Source organism: Nerophis lumbriciformis, linkage group LG05, assembly GCF_033978685.3.
Source record: "Nerophis lumbriciformis linkage group LG05, RoL_Nlum_v2.1, whole genome shotgun sequence".
NCBI lineage: Eukaryota > Metazoa > Chordata > Actinopteri > Syngnathiformes > Syngnathidae > Nerophis > Nerophis lumbriciformis.
This window is the reverse complement of record NC_084552.2, coordinates 29,060,818-29,084,298: the sequence shown is the minus strand read 5'-3', so window position 1 is coordinate 29,084,298 and position 23,481 is coordinate 29,060,818. Positions and strand designations below refer to the sequence as shown.

The 23,481-nt window shown below is 41.5% G+C and overlaps 1 protein-coding gene across 5 annotated transcripts in view; it reads left to right on the top strand.

Moving 5' to 3' along the window:
- Window positions 1-3,963: 3,963 nt before the first annotated feature.
- ppargc1a (peroxisome proliferator-activated receptor gamma, coactivator 1 alpha) overlaps window positions 3,964-23,481 on the top strand; it is an 86,194-nt gene continuing 66,676 nt past the window's right edge. For all 5 annotated transcript variants that reach the window (XM_061960948.1, XM_061960949.1, XM_061960947.1 and 2 more), the window contains exons 1-2: window positions 3,964-4,300; window positions 6,953-7,132. In XM_061960948.1, the coding sequence (XP_061816932.1) occupies window positions 4,250-4,300; window positions 6,953-7,132 (231 nt within the window). In that variant the 5' untranslated portion in view covers window positions 3,964-4,249. The remainder of the gene's footprint in view (window positions 4,301-6,952; window positions 7,133-23,481) is intronic.

Here is a 23,481-nt window from a genome sequence, read left to right as displayed (position 1 = left end):
TGTGTGTTTAAATATGTGTATCTTTTATTTTACATTTTGAAAAGTGATTAGTTTTTTCACTTCCGACGGGACGTCACATGAGTTTGTCTGTTTCAACTTGACACTGTTAAGTCTATCAATCACTTTGTACAAAAACAAGCACATTCTTTTTGTTTAAAGTGTATACTGTCGCTCCGTTGTTTAAACAGTAATGTTTTTGTACAAGTTTAGATTGGGGACTGGCATATCGTAAAGGGGAAAAACGTCAAAGTCTGTTGTTTACATGTTAGCATTTAAGCTGGCTAGCAAGCTAGCGCTTGTCAGTTCGTCCGTATCAAAGTGCAGTTATGAATAACGGTTGATTTAATACAGTAATACTAACCGTCGGAAGTTTTAAAGCGGTTAGCATTACTACTGTTTATTTGTAGTAGAAAAACGCACATTAAAAATACAAACTTCCACAAGAACGCAAGAACTGTGACCCCGCTTTGCCGCACAAACAGTCAAAGACTTAATTTTCATTTATCGTCAGTTAATTGACTTATCGAATATTGGCCCAGGCTACCGCTGCTCAGGCCACAGATAAATAAAATACGTTCAAAAATAAAAAAAATTAAGTCCACAACAACTCGTCATAAATATTGCAGCAATACAGAACATATGGTGTGAAAAATATATTTTGTTTATGTTGTAATGCTGATGCTCATAATTCCGGGGGTTTGTGAATGCAACCTTCCATCGACTTGCCACGGGAGCCATGGAACTGAGTTTCGGTACCCATCCCTCCTGCCCATTCCTCTGAGAGACATTAAGTGAAATTAAATTTTCATGGATAGCGGTACAAGTTGTTTAAAAATAACTTGTAGATTTTTAATTCAACAAGGGAAATTTTACCTCCCATTTTTTTTTTTTTTTTTTTTGAATTTCCTTGTTTTTTATTTAATTAAATTGAAAATCAAATAAAGTAATTTTTAATATTATGGAAAACAAAGACTTCAATAGCTGTCAAATTGGATCCATTAACAGGTCAATTTACTCTATGAAAAAGTGTAAAAAGTGCCAATTTATTCCATTTGATCCCCATATTAGCCATGAAAAATCTCCCATTTAAATCACAATTAGGTTGCACACTTTTTTGCTAATATATTTGTAAATTTAAACCAGAAAAAAACATGGATTGTGTTGTGTTACTACACATTGTTCACCCTGAACAATAACATGCACACTGAGGCTAATGCTTACACAAGACAAAAGTTGTCCTGGCTGGTCGACCACTACGGGGTCACCATGACGACAACAGTCACGATTAATGAATACAAACGACAAATGAATACAAACCAGAGTACTATGAAAATCGTTATTTTGAGGTCGAATTACCCCATGTTGTTGCTTTAATAGGCTTATAAAATGTGATAGGGGTTTGCTTGAGACCTTTAAAAAAAAATAAAAAGTGTAAAAAAAAAAAACGTGCAGGAACGACAAAAGCGTCCTTGTGTCAAATGTCCACACGGCTCTTTGTTTTTATTGAAGGCAGCTTGGTGTTGCCTATACACGTTGTGTTGACACTGTATACACGTCGGATACCGCCACCTGTCTTTTTTACTGCCTCCCAATGCACAAAGAAATGCTTCGGGAAAAAAAAGTGGAATTACCAAGCATGCCAATTTCCAACTTGTGAGATGCAATTTGATCCCTGAAGAAATCTGATCTCGTTCTGTTGGTGCGCCTGTTTGAGTGTGAACTCGTAAATTATGATTTTGTCTGTTAGCTATGATGTAAGCTGCCGGTACTCAGCTCCTTTCCAATGTATGTTAGCCAAATTACGCAAAAATTAAGCAACCAATCGCCCGGTGCAATGGATGCCGAGTGGATACGGTTAATGTGAGAGTCCAGTCCATAGTGGGGCTATGATGAGCTTTAACGTTTGTATTTGTTTGAGTGTTAATAAGGAGGAAAGCTTTACATTTCAAATTTAACTTTGATATATTTATCTAACTAGCCATCCATCTTCTTCCGCTTATTCGAGGTCAGGTCGCGGGGGCAGCAGCCTAAGCAGAGAAGCCCTGACTTCCCTCTCCCCGGCCACTTCGTTCAGCTCTTCCCGGGGGATCCCGAGGCGTTCCCAGGCCAGCCGGGAGACATAGTCTTCCCAACGTGTCCTGGGTCTTCCCCGTGGCCTCGTACCGGTCGGACGTGCCCTAAACACCTCCCTAGGGAGGCGTTCGGGTGGCATCCTGACCAGATGCCCAAACCACCTCATCTGGTTCCTCTCGATGTGGAGGAGCAGCGGCTTTACTTTGAGCTCCTCCCGGATGGCAGAGATTCTCACCCTATCTCTAACGGAGAGACCCGCCACCATTTCGGCGGCTTGTACCCGTGATCTTGTCCTTTCGGTCATAACCCAAAGCTCATGACCATAGGTGAGGATAGGAACGTAGATCGACCGGTAAATTGAGAGCTTTGCCGTCCGGCTCACCTCCTTCTTCACCACAACGGATCGATACAGCGTCAATACATGGTGGAAAATTCCTATAAACACACTCCGCAACCTTGTGGACAGCCTTCCCAAAAGAGTCAAAGCTGTAATAGCTGCAAAAGGTGGACCGACATCATAGTGAATGCTACGGGTTAGGAATGGGATGGCACTTCAAGTTCATATGTGAGTCAAGGCAGGTGGCCAAATACTTTTGGCAATATAGTGTATGTTGAGTTGAGGTAGGGGCAGCACGGTGGTACAGGGGTTGAGTTCAGGGGCGGTATAGCTCGGTTGGTAGCGTGGCCGTGCCAGCAACTTGAGGGTTGCAGGTTCAATCCCCGCTTCTGCCATCCTAGTCACTGCCGTTGTGTCCTTGGGCAAGACACTTTACCCACCTGCTCCCAGTGCCACCCACACTGGTTTAAATGTAACTTAGATATTGGGTTTCACTTTGTAAAGCGCTTTGAGTCACTAGAGAAAAGCGCTATATAAATATAATTCACAATTCACTTCACAGTTCAATCCCGGACTCGGGATCTTTCTGTGTGGAGTTTGCATGTTCTCCCCGTGACTGCGTGGATTCCCTCCGGGTACTCCGGCTTCCTCCCACCTCCAAAGACATGCACCTGGGGATAGGTTGATTGGCAACACTAAATTGGCCCTAGTGTGTGAATGTGAGTGTGAATGTTGTCTGTCTATCTGTGTTGGCCCTGCGATGAGGTGGCGACTTGTCCAGGGGGTACCCCGCCTTCCAGCCCACCCCCACGCGACCCCAAAAGGGACAAGCGGTAGAAAATGGATGGATGGATGGAGTTGAGGTAGCTATTACTATTTTACGGGTATATTTTAATCCTTCCAGTGTTGAAATTTGAAACCTTTAAAGGGGAACATTATCGCCAGACCTATGTAAGCGTCAATATATACCTTGATGTTGCAGAAAAAAGACCATATATTTTTTAAACTGATTTTGTGTTGGCATCACTGTGTGACGTCACAGGAAAATAGACGGGTGTATATAACGATGGTTAAAATCAGGCACTTTGAAGCTTTTTTTAGGGATATTGCATGATGGGTAAAATTTTGAAAACAACTTTGAAAAATAAAATAAGCCACTGGGAACTGATTTTTAATGGTTTTAACCATTATGAAATTGTGATAATGTTCCCCTTTAACCCATTTTCACTGAGTTAGTGTGGTTTTTTTTTTATCCAGGCTGTTTTTGGACAAATTTTTGCAGGAATAGTTCTTGTAGAGGTTTTAATTTCTTTCCACTTGCAGACTTGGTTCTATGTATTCCACACCTCGTGTGCTTGGATGCACTTTATAATGCTTTTTTTTTTTTTTTTTTGCCGTTTTGCACGCGTTAAAAGTGCACACGTGTTCTGTCGAACCGTGGATGTTTTTTTTGTTTTTTTTATCCCCTCTTCCTACGTATGTGTGCATGCAAAGCCCGCATGCATGCCTGCAGACTCCGCCTGCTGCGTGCGCGTCACGGGCTTCGCGGAGTGGCGTTGAGGTTGCTAGTCACTCCCCGAGCCTACTTTTAATAGCTTTGTCATGTGATAGAAAGCAGTTGTAAGAAGACAGGTGCCCTCGGTTCATTCTCGGAGAGGGGAGCTGCAGTTTTGCCTCGCCAGTGGGGAACTAAAGCGTGCGTGGATTTGTCTCTCTCTTTTTTTTTTTTTCTTTTTTTTTTTTTTGGTGTCATTTTTACGCGTGTTGTTTGCAGCGTTTGCACGGAGGTTGGATTTTTGTTGTTGTTGTCCTTTTTCCGAAGCGTCATTCAGTGGCTGGATGGCGTGGGACAGGTGTAACCAGCAGGACTTGGTGTGGAGAGAATTAGAGGTGAGACGTCGTTCTTTTTTTTTTTGTTTGTTTGTGCCGGACTTCTCTCTTTTTTTGGAGCCGCACTAGCGGATGCGTAATGAGGAGACATTTGGATGCGCAATAGGGCAACTATCTGCTTTTTTAGATAACCTCCTCCATGTCCACGCTTACGGGGAAGACCCCCTTGGCTCGCAGTCGGATGGTGCGTTAGTGTTGCGTTCAGGTACCGCGGACGCGGTTATTCTGATGAATTCGTGATTAGTTTTATTTTTGCTTTGTGCGAGTCATCAGTGCGTAAATTCAATCAGCTACCACTATATGTGCACGTTATCTCACTCATAGTCGCTCCATCTGCATTCACATCATTTATTACCTCTGCAGATGTTTTTTTTCTTTCTCCAGAGTGGAGTGGTGCAAAAACTATAAATGTGTTGCACCATACTGCTTACAATTCTCTATTATTGGGCTTTATGTGCACTAATTGTCTTTTTGTGTATTATTATTCCAACATGAGGGGATGTCTGATAAGCCCCCCAGTCCCCATTTGGGTCCTGAATAGGGTTTCTGCAGTAAGGTCTTCCAAAACAGAAGAGGCATGTAAAATATTTTGGACTAATCTTTTTTGCAGTGCGTTCTTAAAACCCGCACGTACAGCGCTTCCGTCATATAGACGATCTATGACTTGTGTCGTTGCAGTGGGTTCCTAAAACACCAGAGTAGTCCTTTTGTGGTTTCCTAAATTGCTGTAAAAATATCATGCATTAACTTTTCCCCCACTTGTAAAACATGTATTTCAGCTTGAATTCTACAAATGTAAATAATAATTATAGGTTTGTGATTAACATGACTACACTTTTTTTTTTTTTTTTTTTCCAAGTCCCATCATAATTTCCATACATTTGAAACACTATTTTTTTTGCTATTATTATTATTGGTAAGTTTATTTCAGACATGCATACAGTTACAGTGATCACACAGCACATATTTCACATATATATATTACAAAAATGAACTTATTTAGTCCTACCCCATTTCTAATTACTAACACATTTGTAACACAATATAAATCAATTAATGATAAATACTACAGGTCTCAAGACTTGTCAATGATTGGCAGCAAAATGGATTTTCACGTGTTGATTTTTTTTTCGTGTGTGTCAGATTTAAAAACAAAAAGTCTTTAGAGCAAAACTGCTTTAAAAATATCCATCCATCCATCCATTTTCTACCGCTTGTCCCTTTTGGGGTGGCTGGAGCCTATCTCAGCTGCATTCGGGCGGAAGGCGGGGTACACCCTGGACAAGTCGCCACCTCATCGCAGGGCCAACACAGATAGACAACATTCACACACCAATTTAGTGTTGCCAATCAACCTATCCCCAGGTGCATGTCTTTGGAGGTGGGAGTAAGCCGGAGTACCCGGAGGGAACCCACACTGAAAGATCCCGAGCCTGGGATTGAACTCAGGACTACTCAGGACCTTCGTATTGTGAGGCACATGCACCAACCCCTGGTCCACCGTGCTGCCCCGCTTTAAGAATATGCATTTTTTTTGTTTTTCGCACATTAAACAAGTCAATCTGTCAAAACTACCTCAGCCTGAAATGCATATGTCAGGTCCTAATTATAATATTGCAGTTTTAACCATTTGAAGACCAGTTACACCGATCATCTGTTTTTTGTATCTCAAAAGAACCACATTATTCGCTTATACATATAATAAACATCTGCTTCATCCAACCCCTTTTCAAGCCTTGCATAAATGTCTTTGCCAAAATGTAAAAAAAAAAGTGTGTTGTTGTATTGTGCAGGTTTGAAATAAATACTTCAATTCAATTCAATTCACATGTACATCATTCCAAACATCCATAGCAAAAGACGATTATCATTTCAGTATAGCAAGGCACCCTTTCCGAAAACAGTAAAAGCTGATATTTTTTTGTTGGATGATTGGAATGGGAAAACGTTGCACCCTCCTGTAGCTAATATGAAAATGAAAAACAATTAAAGTATTTGTTTATTTCCGTATTGTTTATGTTCGTCAAAAACTTTAAAATTGCATTTTGAATGAAGCAATTGTTTCGTGTAATACACATGTTTGTGTGACATGGTCATTTTAGGTCAATTCAAGGAACATGGATACGTTAAAATATTTCAAAAATGAATATATATGACCTGTAATTCACTCAACAGAGTCAAAATTCCTTGAAAAACCCATGAATGGCACAACATGTCCCTTTAACATCTTATAATGTGCTTCAGTTGTCTAACGAAAACCAGCAGAGACATAGGCTGTGTCTCAAAAGTAATACTTCCATCAGTGCACTTCATTAAGTATACTGTGTACATAGTCCACTTAGCCTTCGTTATTTCAAGTTTGTCCCTCCTCTTCCGCTTTGCAGCCAAGATGGCGACTATTGAGGGTGGAAAAGGGTCCATTGTACCATTTCTTTGGTCGCTTTGAGTGCACTTACTGCCTTTTACCGTACTTGTAAGTGCAAACACACCATGCAAGAGTATGGACGTGCGTGAATTGAGGAACACACACACACACACACACACACACACACACACACTCACACACACACATTTATCTCGCTGCTTTCTGTTTATTTTCACAACACACACCCTCGTTTATAGTATCAAGTCTTCTTCTGTCCCCCCCCACAGTGTGCTGCCTTGGTTGGCGAAGACCAGCCCCTCTGCCCGGACCTACCCGAACTTGACCTCTCCGAGCTGGACGTCAGCGACCTGGACGCCGATGGCTTCCTGGGCGGCCTCAAGTGGTACAGCGACCAATCAGAGATCATTTCCGCTCAGTATGGCAACGAGGCCTCCAATCTTTTTGAGGTAGGTCACTGTTACTACCACTGCATGAGCATCCTGCTAACAAAACACAACAGAAAGGGGGTTAGCAAGATAAGGGGACATCTGATAAGCCCAGCAGGACCTTTGTCTCCTTATGTGGGTCCAGACTAGAGTTTTTGCTGCAACAACAAATCACTTATTTCATGTAAAGTGTCTTTGACCAGTGTTTTTGCAGCGAAACATTAAAACATCAGGACACTGCTATATATATTGGTTTTGCAGCAGGTGCTTAAAAATAGCAGATTGGTCCAATCAAATAGGGTTTTTTGCAGTATGTCATTAAAAACATCGGAGTCCTCCTATCAGAGGACAGTGTTTTTCAACCACTGTGCAAATGATGTGTTGTTGTTGATTGTCGGTGCTGCCTCGAGCTCGGCAGAGCAACCGTGTAATACTCTTCCATATCAGTAGGTGGCAGCCGGTAGCTAATTGCTTTGTAGATGTCGGAAACAGCGGGAGGCAGCGTGCAGGTAAAAAGGTGTCTAATGCTTAAACCAAAAATAAACAAAAAGTGAGTGCCCCCAAGAAAAGGCATTGAAGCTTAGGGAAGGCTATGCAGAACGAAACTAAAACTGAACTGGCTACAAAGTAAACAAAAGCAGAATGCTGGACGACAGCAAAGACTTACTGTGGAGCAAAGACGGCGACCACAAAGTACACCCGAACATGACATGACAATCAACAATGTCCCCACAAAGAAGGATAAAAACAACTGAAATATTCTTGATTGCTAAAACAAAGTAGATGCGGGAAATATCGCTCCAAGGAATTAAGACATGAAACTGCTACAGGAAAAAAACAAAAAAAGAGAAAAAGCCACCAAAATAGGAGCGCAAGACAAGAACTAAAACACTACACACGGGAAAACTGCAATTAACTCAAAATAAGTCACGGCGTGACGCGAAAGGTCATGACTGTACACCTACTTTGAGACAAGAGCTATAGTGATGCATGGTTGGTTATGGTTTAAAGTCATATCCAACAATTGCGACGACGACTTTTTACCGTCAACTGAGTTTAGTTTTTTAATGATTTCTGCTGGTGGTGTGCCTCCGGATTTTTTCAACGCAAAAAAAAAAAGGTTGAAAAACACTGATGTAGAGGATCTTTGACAAACTGTTGGGTCCTTAAAGACAGCAAAGCACTCCCGACTGGCCCGGCGGGACCTTTGCCCCCTTTATTGGGTCCTGACAGCGGTGGGCTTGCTTATCGAACGTGTTTACGCGGCCCACATCTGAAGGCAAACTGTGGACTTCACGTCGTAAAAAAAGCACGTCTGAATAGATTGTAAAACTTTTCATCTTGTCCGCTTTTTCTGCGGAGTCCGCCCAACAAGGTCGATGATCCAGCCTTGCGGCCATAAAGCCATCAGTCTCGCTCCCCCCCCACGCCCCCCCGACCGCCATGAGTTCATTAGAAGTAGTTATCAGCGTCGAAGATAGACCAGCAAAGGAAAAAGACAGGGGATTGGACGCCGTGGCCTCGCCTCAAGGGGGCTAAAATGTCACCCGTTGGCAGTCCGTGTCATGTGCTCGCTCACGTTCGCCGTCTGATAACAGGCGGAATTCTTTTCGGTGTTTAACCTCCACACAAAAACTCACCTCTAACATCACCCCCTCCGCACAGAGTGGTCTAAGTGGTCACTGGTGTGACCGTCTGCCAGCCTAACAGCGATATGCAAGGATAAAAATACCGACGAGTCGAAGCCAACACTTCATTGTGTCGTTACTGGGATACAATTATGTGTATCAAAGGTTATTAGTCCTATAAGGTCAACTGGTGCCACTTGGTACAGATATGGCACAAGAATAACATCGGACTGGCCATCAAATTATTTTAATATTCAGCAGAGAAACATTTTTTTCCATCAGTTTTATAATGTATTTTCTTGGGGGGGTTTATTGAGCGGTACACTCAAAGGCATTACTTTTGCACTTATCCGTCATCCTTTGGCCCCGTAAATATTTACTGTACCCCTATTTCGACCCCTTAATGTGTTCTCCAGGGGTGAAAAGAAGCATCTTGTGTTTGCACGTGTCTCTCCAAATCCTGCGCACGTGTTCTGCATGAATATTATACACTGCCGGCGACGCATAGTGATGTTTTGGGCCAGCAGCTATTGTGTCACGCTTAGCAGTGGTGTGTGTGTGTGTGTGTGTGTGTGTGTGTTTGGAGTGGTACGCTGCACACATCCTCCCCCCATCTTTGGAAAAGTTTAAAGTCACCATATGAAGTGGCCAGTTCTTCATACAGTAGGACCCGGCTAATCCCTTTTAATCTGACAGGGGAAAGTTTGGCTCTTGGCAAGGATTAGAATGCTCCGGGGTGGGGGATGGGGGGGCAGCTGTAGCGGATGGGGCGGCTGCGGATGTATTTCCTAATTAGCCTCTGCGCAAGGCTAAAGAAGCAGGCAATCAATGCGCGTCACCACGATAAAAAGCCTGATTGTCATCTTTATTAATGCATTTAGCGAGGGGGAGGCTTGCCCTGAGAAACATGGCCGCCACCCTGCAGTGTGCTTCATCCCAAACTGTCCCCTGGCTGGCCTTTAGCACCATTCCCAACTGTCTCCTCACACAAAATATAAAGCATGTAGAACCACTTCTAAAAAAAAAAAAAAAAAAAAAGGACTGACCGCGAATGTCGGCGCTCTATTTCGGGCGTCAGTTGTTAAGGGGGGCGTTCGCCGCAATAAAGTTCCTGATGTACTGCCAAAAATAACAGCATGACCCAATGTCATTTTAACATGCCAGATCTCGACTTGGGTTTCAGGGCCGGCTTCAACCTTTCGATTGATAGTGGTGCACGCCACTGGAATGGGGTGTGTGGACATAAGCATCGGGACACACCTCTTAATTGATCAATCAATCAATCAACCAGGAAAAAGGGGATATTCTTATGTTTTGGCCATCTTTGCATTTGTATGCCAACAATCCAGTAGAGGTTGTTAATGCTAATGTTAAGGGGTGGGGGATATAAGATGCATCGCAATTCGGACATGGACGATTACAAAATCGATTAGTAAACGTCGATAATCGATAATTGATTTATTTATTGTAAATTAAGTAATGCAGACAGTTCTAAAATTTGGCTGACTGCAGCGAGCCATCTCACCGCTCCTTTATTTTAGGGCACTTATGATCCAGTTTTGCACACCCATCCATCCATCCATCCATTTTCTACCGCTTATTCCCTTCGGGGTCGCCGGGGGCGCTGGAGCCTATCTCAGCTACAATCGGGCAGAAGGCGGGGTACACCCTGGACAAGTCGCCACCTCATCACAGGGCCAATACAGATAGACAGACAACATTCACACTCACATTCACACACGAGGGCCAATTTTAGTGTTGCCAATCAACCTATCCCCAGGTGCATGTCTTTTGGAAGTGGGAGGAAGCCGGAGTACCCGGAGGGAACCCACGCAGTCACGGGGAGGACATGCAAACTCAACACAGAAAGATCCCGAGCCCGGGATTGAACCCAGGACTACTCAGGACCTTCGTATTGTGAGGCAGACGCACTAACCCCTCTTCCACCGTGCTGCCCAGTTTTTCACACATTTCTATTAATATAATAAATGTGGGAATTAATTCTTATTATAAATGCACTGTTTTAAAAACATGTAAGCAACATATACTTTTTTAGTTCAACAAAAAAAAATGTAAAACTGTATCAATATACATAAATTAAAGATGCATCAATAATCGATTTTTAATCGAATCGTAGCTCCTTAAACGTAATCGTAATCCAATCGTGAGTTGCCCAAAGATTCCCACCTTAATGATCCATATTTAATGCAAAACAAAAACTTGTCATGTTATAGTGGAGTTTTTGTCTCAATTTCCTCATTGTGTGTCCCTGCTCAGGTGGAGTTTGTCTTGTAGCAATTTTGTCTTCGGGGTGTTATGATTTAACACTTAAGGGGACAATAATCACTGCTAATTTTGTTTGACTACATTCCTGTTCCTATAGACCAGACCTGGGCAAATTAAGGCCCGGGGGCCACATGCGGCCCGTTGAGCTTTTCAATCTGGCTCGCCGGACATTCCCAAATAATTTTTTTTGAGATGTTTAAGATGGAAAGTGTAGCTGCCATTATGATGTGCAGTGATGTTTTCTAAGTCTTCAACTATACAAAGTATTTCAATGGTTGGAATCTGCGCTTTGGGATGATATACTAGTTACTATGGTAATCTAATTAGTTACAATGGTAATCTAATTAGTTACTATGGTCATCTAATTAGTTACTATGGTAATCTACGTCACAGCAGCTCAGACAAGGCACCAAGCAGTGTGGTCGGGAAGCGTTTCCACAGACGCGTAAGGAGATTTTCACAACAAAGTTCTAAAGCTTAGTGATATATCAGATGTATCAGATTGTCGGTGGGTTCATTTTGTACCCTTCGCGTTCATATTGCACTGTTTGTTGCATTTTTGTTACGTTTCACTGATTGTAAAATATGTCGATCGAAAGGGGGTGTGACGTTCATATTTCGTCAATATTCAGTGTTTTATCGTTCATAGAAACATTTTAAATTCCATTACGTTTTTTAAGGCGGTCTGTCATAACGTTTTTAGCATTCAATCAGACATTATTGTGAGGTTTTGTATTAGTGTTCCTAAAAATAGATATACCGGCCCCCAGACACATTTTTTTCTCTAAATGTGGCCCCCGAGTCAAAATAATTGCCCAGGCCTACTATAGACTCTTTTTAGAACTAGCTAATCCTTCAAATAGAGTGTACTGTAATTTAGATGTTGGGCAGCTATTATTGGGCCCCATGCTTTATTCCTTGCAACAACTGGAACAAGAACCAAAAATAATTCTGTTAATCTACGTTCCTTTTCCTGCCCGCTTTCTGTCTGGTCTAGTTAGTCGTAGCTTGACAATTCAATCACTGGGTAGCAGTAACTGAACCCTATGAACTCTGCTCAGCAACAATGGTATCAAGACTCAAAAGTAGCCGACTAATTTGATTGCTCCTCCACAGTGACATTTCACAAACTTTCATAACAGAAACCAACAACTTTGTACTCTAAATTATTTCACAAAGTCAAAATAAAGACATTATCCAATTCTCGCGTAATAGAGAGCAGATGATATGGCCGCGTAGAGAAGGAAATAACATTCTGTTGTGTGAATAACACCAATGGATCTATATTCCTGTTCCTACCAACTCACTGATTAGTTATTTAATGTTGGGCAACAGCAGAAACACGAGTAATATGTTGGTCTCTGTTCCTGTTCCTGCTACTCTTTGAGTCAGTCCATTATCAAAGCTTACTGGCAGTTGTGTCGTGATGATTGAGCTCTGCTTGTCAACAAAAGGAACACAAATCAGTTTTAATTATGTTGCATTCCATTCCTGTTCCTGCTCACATCACTCCCGATGGTTAGTTAGTTGTTCAAACAGCCGAGTTTAACTGGTATTGAGCCTATGACGTTCAAAATGAACAAGAATCAAGAGCAATTATATTGGTCTACGCTCCTAATCCTGCTGACATTGGGTCCAGGATTTGTTAGCCGGTCCATCAATCCATCCATTCATTTTGTACCACTAGTCCAGGGGTCGGCAACCCAAAATGTTGAAAGAGCCATATTGGACCAAAACTACAAAAACAAATCTGTCTGGAGCCGCAAAAAATTAAAAGCCATATTACATACAGATAGTGTGTCATGGAATTAAGAGGACTTAAAGGAAACTAAATGACCTCAAATATAGCTACAAATGAGGCATAATAATGCAATATGTACATATAGCTAGCCTAAATAGCCTGTTAGCATCGATTAGCTTGCAGTCACGCAGTGACCAAATATGTCTGATTAGCACTCCACACAAGTCAATAACATCAACAAAACTCACCTTTCATGCACAACCTTAAAAGTTTGGCGGACAAAATGAGACAGAAAAAGAAGTGGCATAAAACACGTCCTAGAAAGTCGAAGAAAGTTATACAAGTAAACAAACTACGGTGAGTTCAAGGACCGGCAAAATTAGTAGGACAAAACGGCGTTCGCCAAATACTCGAATCAGTGAAGCATGTTTAATATAAACAGTGTGCTTTGTAACAATTGGGGAGGTTTGTGTTATGTTTGTCCTCCTACAGAAACCATATTAAAACTAAAATATATTTTTTCCCCTCATCTTTTGCCATTTTTCATACATTTTTTGAAAAAGCTCCAGAGAGCCACTAGGGCGGCGCTAAAGAGCCGCATGCAGCTCTAGAGCCGCGGGTTGCCGACCCTGCAATAGTCCAAGGGCGCGGGGAGCCTGGAGATTATCACAGCTGCACTCGGGCAGAAGGCCGGGTGCACCCTGGACAAGTCGCCACCTCATCGCAGCGCCAACAGTGTTTAATAATTTTGAGGTCGGGCAGCTATTATAGAGCCATATCAGTTTCTTGTCTTGTGTCCAGGAAGTGGATCACAAATCAGAGTAGTTTTTACAATACCTTCCTGTTCCTGCTGACTGGTGGTTTGGTTTGGAGTCATAAGGCAATGTTGTTATTTGGGCAATTATGACTGAGCCATGTGAGGTCTACCTTGCAACAAGTGTCCAGAAAGAGGTACAGAAATCTAAATGGTTTCTCTCGCTGCTGATTTTTTTGTTTTTACAATATATATCATTGAAATTAGACGATAAATTAGTAGTGATCCCAGTCTGGCCCAGCTAGCTGCTTAGTGCCAGAGCACATTCTTGTCATAGCCAGTGTCCCTGCACTCGTGTCCGTGACGAGGCAGACAGAAAGACAGGAGGACAGATGGGTAAAGAAGGCGAGGTTTGGGCTTCATGCCAGCCCAAATCAAAGCCTACAGATTGGAAGTAAAAGGTTGTGGGCTTTACAGCTAGTAAAAGCAAATGCCAAGGCTTTAGAGCCTTACCAAGATAGGGTGCGTGGACATTCTGCAAGCATGCGATCACGCGTCGCCGAGCGCTGTCGCTCATGCAGTCTGACGGCCTTCATTCTGCTGAAGGCATCGGGGACGTTTTGTGCATCTTTCTATGGGGTTAGATTGATCGGTTACCCCAGAAAAAAGGGAATAAGTAATTATCATAAGATCACACACGGTATATACTCTTGTTGTCCCTGCATCCTGCGAAGCATTTTTTTTTATTTTGCAAATTTATGCTGACATTGGAGAAAACACCACCCACACCAGTTCACCGCTCCTGTGAAAAGAGTGTATGGATTGTAATATTCTCGCTGTGAGCCTCAGTAAAATACTCCATCCATACGTTCCTCATGCTGAGACACTGTTTGGGCTGTCTGCTCAGAGGAAATCCTCTGTCGTTTTCTGCAAACTCGAAGCGAGGGCTTTTGTTACGCAGGATTTCTGACTAGCATTGACAGCAAAGCACTCTTGTCATATATAACTTCTTTGGACTTGTGTTTTCAGCATGGGGTCTTTCAAACAGCAGAGCATTTATAACAGAGTTTTTCAACCACTGTGTGCCGTGAAATACAGTCTGGTGTGCCGTAGGAGATTATGTAATTTAACCTAATTGGGTTAAAAATATTTTTTGCAAACCAGTAATTATAATCCGCTAATGTGCCGTTGTTGAGTGTCTGCACTGTCTAGAACTCGGCAGGTAACCATGTTATACTTTTCCATATCAGTAGGTGGCAGCAGGTAGCTACTTGCTTTGTCGTGATCACAATATGCAGACGACAGCGGGAGGCAGTGTGCAGGTAAAAAAGTATCTAACGCTTATACCAAAAATAAACAAAAGGCGAGTAACACTAAGAAAAGTAATTGAAGCTTAGGGATGGTTATGCAAAATGAATTTAAAACTGAACTGACTGCAAAGTAAACAAAAACAGAATGCTGGACGACAGCAAAAACTTACAGCCTGTGGAGCAGACGGCGTCCACAAAGTACATCCGTACATGACATGACAATCAACAATGTCCCCACAAAGAAGGATAGCATCCGCACAAAATAAATAGTCTTGATTGCGAAAACAAAGCAGGTGCGGGGAATAGCGCTCAAGGAAGACATGAAACTGCTACAGGAAAATACCAACAAAACAGGAAAAGCCAGCAAAAAAAGGAGCGCAAGACAAGAACTAAAACACTACACACAGGAAAACACTAAAAACTTCAAAATAAGTTACGGCTTGATGTGACAGGTCGTGACAGTACACCTACTTTAAAGCAAGAGCTATAGTGATGCATGGTTGGTTATGGTTTGAATTCATATCCAAAAATTGTGAGAACAACTTTTTATTGTCAATATCGGCTGCTGAGTTTAATTTGTTTTCTGCTGTTGGTGTGCCTCGGGATTTTTTCAATGAAAAAAATGGGCCCTGTCTCAGAAAAGGTTGAAAAACACTGATTTATAACATTGAGCAGGGGTGCCCAATTTTTTGCCTCTAAAGTCCAAAGTAAAAATGTGCCAATGGGCCGCAGGGAAATCACAGGGGTTTTAAGTGTTCATCATGTTCAATACATGGCAACCGGTTGGCCTTGCGGACATGCCATCAGAAATTGTGTTGGTTTGAAAGAGTTCAGTATTCATGTATTTTTGGACTATAAAGTGCACTTAAAATCCTTACATTTTCTCAGAAATCGACTGTGCGCCTTATAACCCAGTACGTATTAATTCTGGTTGTGCTTACCGACCTTGAAGCAATTGTATGTGGTACATGGTGTAATGATAAGTGTGACCAGTAGATGGCAGTCATGAATAAGAATTATGTGTGGACTGCAGGTTGACGCCATTTCAATAAATGATACTGGCAAATACGGGTATAAGCAACACCAAAACTTTGATGTTTCATTAAGAAAATAGAACAGTACAAACAGCTTTAAAAAATATGTCAAAAGGTTTTAGTCCAACATTGGTAATCTACAAAGCCGCACCGCTTGATGGAACCCGAAGCATTACGGCTACTGTAGTCAAACGTACTATGCTTCAACCTATTGTTGTTATTATTATGGTGTGTGTATAAGGACCCCAAAAAGGCACATACTGTCTTAGGAGACATATTATCTGGCTTTTCTTCCTATTGGAACCTACTGATGTGTATTTGGGATCTGCATAAGTCTCGAAAATTTGCGCGCGGCCACCATTGTAGTTTGTGCCGCAGTCAATAAGCTCCTTCTGTTTCACTATCTAGTTGTGGGGCATGCATCCTCAGCTGTTGCCATTTCTGATATAAACTAGTCTAGTTCTAACTTATATCTGTCAGTAGACTTGCCATGGAAGCGCTAAAAAAATACCGGTACAACAAAGATGACGGGTTGAAGACGCTGTCGAAGTGGAGCCACTTGAATAAAACCGCCCACAAAACGACAATGCATAAAGAGCGGCCAAAGATGATCTGTTAAACATAATTTATGCAACATTTTGACCAAGGAACCACGCTTACATGTCATGTAGACCACAAGAAAGTGTTTTAAATGTCGGAAAAAAAAATCATTATACGACCCATTTACTGAGCCTTATAATCCTGTTCGTCTTTTGTATGAAAATAGACCCGATAGATCCGGTGCGCCTTATGGTCCGAAAAATAGGGTAATTTAGGAAGCCATCCTTTGGCGGGCTAAAATAAAATACCCTTGATAGAGAGGATCTGTGATCCTGTTTTTGCAGTCAGTCCTTTAAAACAGCAGAGCAGGAACACTTAACTCTTAATCCTGTTCCAGTGGGCTCAATCATAAAGTTAAAGGGGAACATTATCACAATTTCAGAAGGGTTGAAACCATTAAAAATCAGTTCCCAGTGGCTTATTTTATTTTTCGTAGTTTTTTTCAAAATTTTACCCATCACGCAATATCCCTAAAAAAAGCTTCAAAGTGCCTGATTTTAACCATCGTTATATACACCCGTCCATTTTCCTGTGACGTCACACAGTGATGCCAATACAAACAAACATGGCGGATAGAACAGCAAGGAATAGCGACATTAGCTCGGATTCAGACTCGTATTTCAGCGGCTTAAGCGATTCAACAGATTACACATGTATTGAAACGGATGGTTGTAGTGTGGAGGCAGGTAGCGAAAATGAAATTGAAGAAGAAACTGAAGCTTTTGAGCTATATCGGTTTGAACCGTATGCAAGCGAAACCGACGAAAACAACACGACAGCCAGCGACACGGGAGAAAGCGAGGACAAATTTGGTGATCGCTTTCTAGCCAACGATTGGTATGTGTTTGTTTGGCATTAAAGGAAACTAACAACTATGAACTAGGTTTACAGCATATGAAATATATTTGGCAACAACATGCACTTTGAGAGTGCATACAGCCCAGTTTTCATCAATTAATATATTCTGTAGACATACCCTCATCTGCTCGCAGATGTCTTTGACTTTATCGTTGGAAATGCATCTGCTTTGAGTGTCGCAGGATATCCACACATTCTTGCCATCTCTGTCGTAGCATAGCTTTCGTCGGTAAAGTGTGCGGAACAAACGTCCAATTTCTTGCCACTTTCGCATCTTTGGGCCACTGGTGCAACTTGAATCCGTCCCTGTTCGTGTTGTTACACCCTCCGACAACACACCGACGAGGCATGATGTCTCCAAGGTACGGAAAACAGTCGAAAAAACGGAAAATAACAGAGCGGATTTTACTCGGTGTTTGTAATGTGTTTGAGAAAATGGCGGATTGCTTCCCGATGTGACGTCACAACGTGACGTCATCGCTCCGAGAGCGAATAATAGAAAGGCGTTTAATTCGCCAAAATTCACCCATTTAGAGTTCGGAAATCGGTTAAAAAAATATATGGTCTTTTTTCTGCAACATCAAGGTATATATTGACACTTACATAGGTCTGGTGATAATGTTCCCCTTTAAAGTTAAAGTACCACTGATAGTCACACACGCACTAGGTGTGGTGAAATTAACCTCTGCATTTGACCCATCCCCTTGTTCCACCCCCTGGGAGGTTGAGCAAAGCAGTGAGCAGCAGCGGTGGCCGTGCTCGGGAATGATTTTGGTGATTTAACCCCCAATTCCAACCCTTGATGCCGAGTGCCAAGCAGGGAGGCAATGGGTCCCATTTTTTACAGTCTTTGGTATGACTCCTGGGGTAGGGGCAGACAGGATACATGAACAAAGTCAGCAGGAACAGGAACGGCACTATAAAACCTAGGCAGGTTTGTAAGAAAAAAAAAACACCCCAGATCCCTCAGTGTTTGCATGTGTTTATACTGTATGTCACTGGCCTTATGCTATGCAATCCCGGCCTCCGTGTGTATAACGGAGCTCATTTCATTCGCAAATCAAGTAAAAATGTTCACAGGATTCATTAACAGACCGGTGTTGCGGCTTGTGCAGTCCTTTGAGACACTTGTGATTTAGGGCTATACAAACAAACATTGATTGATTGATTATCTTAACCCTGGATAAACTCTTATTTACCTATTCGAGCCTCAATATTGACTATACCATTTGTTAGGATGCAAAATAGCGACTATTTTTCTCCATGTTTCGTGCTAGTGGGGACTCCGGGCACTGTTAAATAATACAAGCAGTGTTGGCGCTATCGCGTGGCATCATGGCAACATGTGTGTGTGTGTGCGTGAGAGAGAGTCTGGGGGAGGGTTGGATTATTGGCTTAGTGTTTTGGCCAGGTTAACGTGAAACAGCCCTGAAAGGCTCTTAGCTGAGATTACCCCGTTTGGCTAAAAATAGACATCACCACCACCCAACACACACACACACACACATGCACGCACACACACACACACACACACAAACAGTGACTAGAAAATACCACTATTGGATCTGTGTATTGTAAGTTTCAATTACACACAAATGCACCTGTGGACAGTGGTGGTGGAAGAGCTCTACTGGGGGATTTGGGATCAGCTGGGCAGGATCACCAAAGCAATCAGCGGCAGCATCCCACTGGGACCACCACGTGTTTGTGTGTGTGTGTGTGCAAGTGTGAGAGAAAGTGTGTGTTCTGTATGTGTGTGTGAGAGAGAGCGATAGCGCATGACAGCCAAGCAGATCAAAAGATGCTCTTCTTCCGAAAACATCTACCAAAAGAGACTATTGTTTTGGACCAAACCACCTTCCTCTTCCTCTTCCCCACTTGAAACAAATCATTGCCCTTGAGGACCTAAAGTAGGCAAGCGGATGTCCAAACCATGCCGGATTGGACAGCTCCATCTCATTTCTATCACCCGAAGAAGCCGTTTTTTCAGAACCCATTGCAAAGATCCTCTATATCAGTGTTTTTCAACCAGTCTGGTGTGCCATAGAGATTATCTAATTTCACCTATTTGGGTTAAAAATATTTTTTGCAAACCAGTAATTATAGTCTGCAAATGATGTGTTGTTGTTGAGTGTCGGTGCTGTCTAGAGCTCGGCAGATTAACCGTGTAATACTCTTCCATATCAGTAGGTGGCAACTGGTAGCTAAATGCTTTGTAGATGTCGGAAACAGCGGGAGGCAGTGTGCAGGTAAAAAGGTGTCTCATGCTTAAACCAAAAATAAACAAAAGGTGAGTGCACCTAAGAAAAGGCATTGAAGCTTAGGGATGGCTATGCAGAAGGGAACTAAAACTGAACTGGCTACAAAGTAAACAAAAACAGAATGCTGGACGGCAGCAAAGACTTTCTGTGGAGCAAAGACGGCGTCCACAATGTACATCCGAACATGACATGACAATCAACAATGTCCCCACAAATAAGTATAAAAAAACGACGGATATATTCTTGATTGCTAAAACAAAGTAGATGCGGGAAATATCGCTCAAAGGAAGACATGAAACTGCTACAGGAAAATACCAAAAAAAGAGAAAAATACACCAAAATAGGAGCGCAAGACAAGAGCTAAAACACTGCACACAGGAAAACAGCAAAAAACTCAAATTAGTCAGATGTGACAGGTCATGATAGTATACCTACTTTGAGACAAGAGTTATATTGATGCATGGTTGGTTATGGTTTATAGTCATATCCAACAATTGCGACAACGACTTTTTACTGTCAACTGAGTTTCGTTTTTTCATGATTTCTGCTGGTGGTGTGCCTCCGGATTTTTTCAATGCAAAAAATGTGCCTTGGCTCAAAAAAGGTTGAAAAACACTGCTCTATATCAGTGGATCTCAACTGGTTTTGCTGCAAAATCTACCAAGTCAAAACCAAAATTGGTCATCACTGCGCAAACCCATTCACAGACCCAGTGTTGATAAAATGTGAAAAATTGCCAAAAAGTAAAATACTTAAGCTACTGGCTCTAATCAAAAAAGGCAAACACACCCCTTGCATTTAATTGGTCTTGTTGTCTTAATTGACTTACTGTATTTTCCAGGCTATTTTTTCCTATGCTTTTGACCCTGCGGCTTATAAAACGGTGTGGCTAATTTCTTGATTTTTCTTCGCTAACGGCCATAGTGTTTTGTATTCAACAAATAGTTTTCATATCACACCAACAGAGGAACTAAAAAGGTGTGTTATTATTTGTGCTAAGGTGCCATCTTTTGGACAAGCTCGCTCACTGCAGATTGAAAATGTACTTCCTGTTTCGTGCCTTGAACCGGAAATAAAACTGTCCTTAGCGTTTTATGCTCAAAAGGATTCTTCATTCATCACTCCAAACGTTTGAAAGTTTTACAAAATAACTGAAACAATTCATAATTACTAAACCATCCCAGGTTTGATAAATGTAGAAGTGTTTCCATGCATATTTGTATGTGCTATCGTAATGCAATGAGTGAATATGCTAACATGTTTACAATTATCCATGTTAGTATTATGACTTGGGACGGGAATCAAAAACCGGTTCTTGTTCGGAACCAGTTCCCAATGATTCAATTCCTTGGAATCGTTTGCCATTTTGCCAAGCGATTCTCTTATCGATTCTTCCGGGTGGGGGTGACGTCATGACATAACGAAGTGACATCAGATCTCAGAATGGCGATGCTCGGTCAAAACAAACCAACATTTTACAAGGAAAGACTGCAATTGCGCTACTTTTAATAATTATAAGGCAGCTATTTCATCAACAAGAAGACATGCGAGCAATATGCTGAAACATTTGAACACACAGCATGCAATAATTATAAATGAAAGTCGCGTTTTTGAACCGCTCCGATCTCATCCCATGCGGCAGTAATGCTAGTAAAGTCATCTGGATACAACAGGTGCTAACTAACACCACATATCCTGTTAGTACTATTGTTTGTTAAATTGAAAGTAATGCCTTTAGACTTAGACTTAGACTTAGAAATCTTTATTGTCCCCGAGGGGCAATTTGGTTTGCAGCAGTAGTCATTAAAAAGCAAGGTTCAACAGTAAAACGAGGTACAACAGTAAAAACGAAGTAGAACAGTAAAAACAAGGTACAACAGTAAAACAAGGTACAAATACATAACATACATACAACATACAAACCATCATGAAAGCATTGAGCTAAAAACTAAAAACTAAAAACATTTGTAAAACAATAAAAACTAATCATCACACGTCGCTTCCCACTAAAGTGACTGCATAGCAGCTACGCTTGTTTAAGAAGCTCATTTATAAAGGCAACAGCTGAGGGAACAAAGGATATTATGTATCCGTTGTTTTTTTTTCATTCAGATGAGCATGACAAGAATCAGATTCTGACTTGTTCCGGGGCACTATTCGTCCCAGTTCACATCTGCCGCTAGATGTATTTGCTACAGTAGACACTCCTGAATGTCCAATTGTAGTCAGAGAAAAGATGCATGTTTTCCTCCCACCAGATTTTCTTGCAGTCATTATATTATACAGGTGAAGCTCAAACAATTTGAATATTGTGTACAGCCATTTACTTCAAATGTGAAACTAATCTATACTCATTACATGCAAAAAAAATAGATATGTCAAGCCTTTATCATTTTGATGATCTTGGCTTACACTTTTTAAAACTGCAAATTTTCTGAGATTTTCAATTCAACCTTATAACCAACGTCTCTAACTTTGCATGCAATAAGTTAATATAGCATGTACTGTAACTAAATGTTACATTCTTGTGTAATTTCCACAATTGTTTTTATTTTGTTAAATTCTACAGAATAGTATTTATTTATTACATTTATTTTCAAAAAATATTTTTTTTTTTCTTCTATGCTACATATGTGAATACACTTTAGGCTTTCTAAGGTCATGTTTCCTTTCTTTTCTCTTTTTTTCCCCAAATAAAAATCGATAAGAGAACCATTAAGGAACCGCATCGTTAAGCAGAATCGAAAGTGGAATCGGAACCGGGAAAATGTTATCAGTTCCCATTTGTAATTATTACCTTACAATGGCATTATTTTTGTACTGTTTCAGTTTTGTAAAATTACCAAAAAGTCACCGTGGAGTTATTAAGTCTGTGTAGGTGTTTGGAGAGCTAGCCTCCTATTTTTCTTCTAAAATTTTGTGAAACCGGCTTAAATACTAGTGCGCTCTATGGCAAAGAAAATATGTTTATTAGCGCTGCTCCATGTCCTAATTTTTTGAAATATGCAAATAAGAAAGGCCCCCAAATGAATGGTTCTGCGAGTCAGTTGACATTGTTCAATTAAAAGAGTCGTTCAAAAGACCTGACTCATTTGCAAAGTTCACATCTCCATCAGGCAAAGACACTTAGACCCAATGAAAACAGTTTTGTGACCCAAAAGTTAAGCATCACTGAAAAATTATCTCCATGACAGAGATCGAGCAGGTCCTCCAGAAACCGGGGGTAGCTGGTTCAAACCCAACATCCATTATTCCCAACATTATTCGTTGAATCGAAAATACTAAAATTCCACGACATAGTGAATTTGCAAACAGCTAAAATTACACACAAAGCACACTGCTACCCAATAATATACAACAATTCTTCTCAACAAAAGAGGAGCAATATGATCTTAGAGAAAAATGTTATTTAAAACATCTGTATGCACGTACAACACTTAAAGGGGAACATTATCACAATTTCAGAATGGTTAAAACCATTAAAAATCAGTTCCCAGTGGCTTATTATATTTTTCGAAGAATTTTTCAAAATTTTACCCATCACGCAAAATCCCTAAAAAAAGCTAGGGTCGATAGGGGGTTTAGCTCGCTCGTCTGCGGGAACAAACTGCCGCCATTGCTTGCCGTGCTACCGTGGGCCTTTGTCCTTGAATAGCTCACACACTCCGGCAGATTCAATGGGGGTCTGGCGGCAGATTTCTTTGAGTTTATCGTTGGAAATGCATCTGCTTTGAGTGTCGCAGGATATCCACACATTCTTGCCATCTCTGTCGTAGCACAGCTTTCATCGGTAAAGTGTGCGGAACAAACGTACAATTTCTTGCCACTTTCGCATCTTTGGGCCACTGGTGCAACTTGAATCCGTCCCTGTTCGTGTTGTTACACCCTCCGACAACAC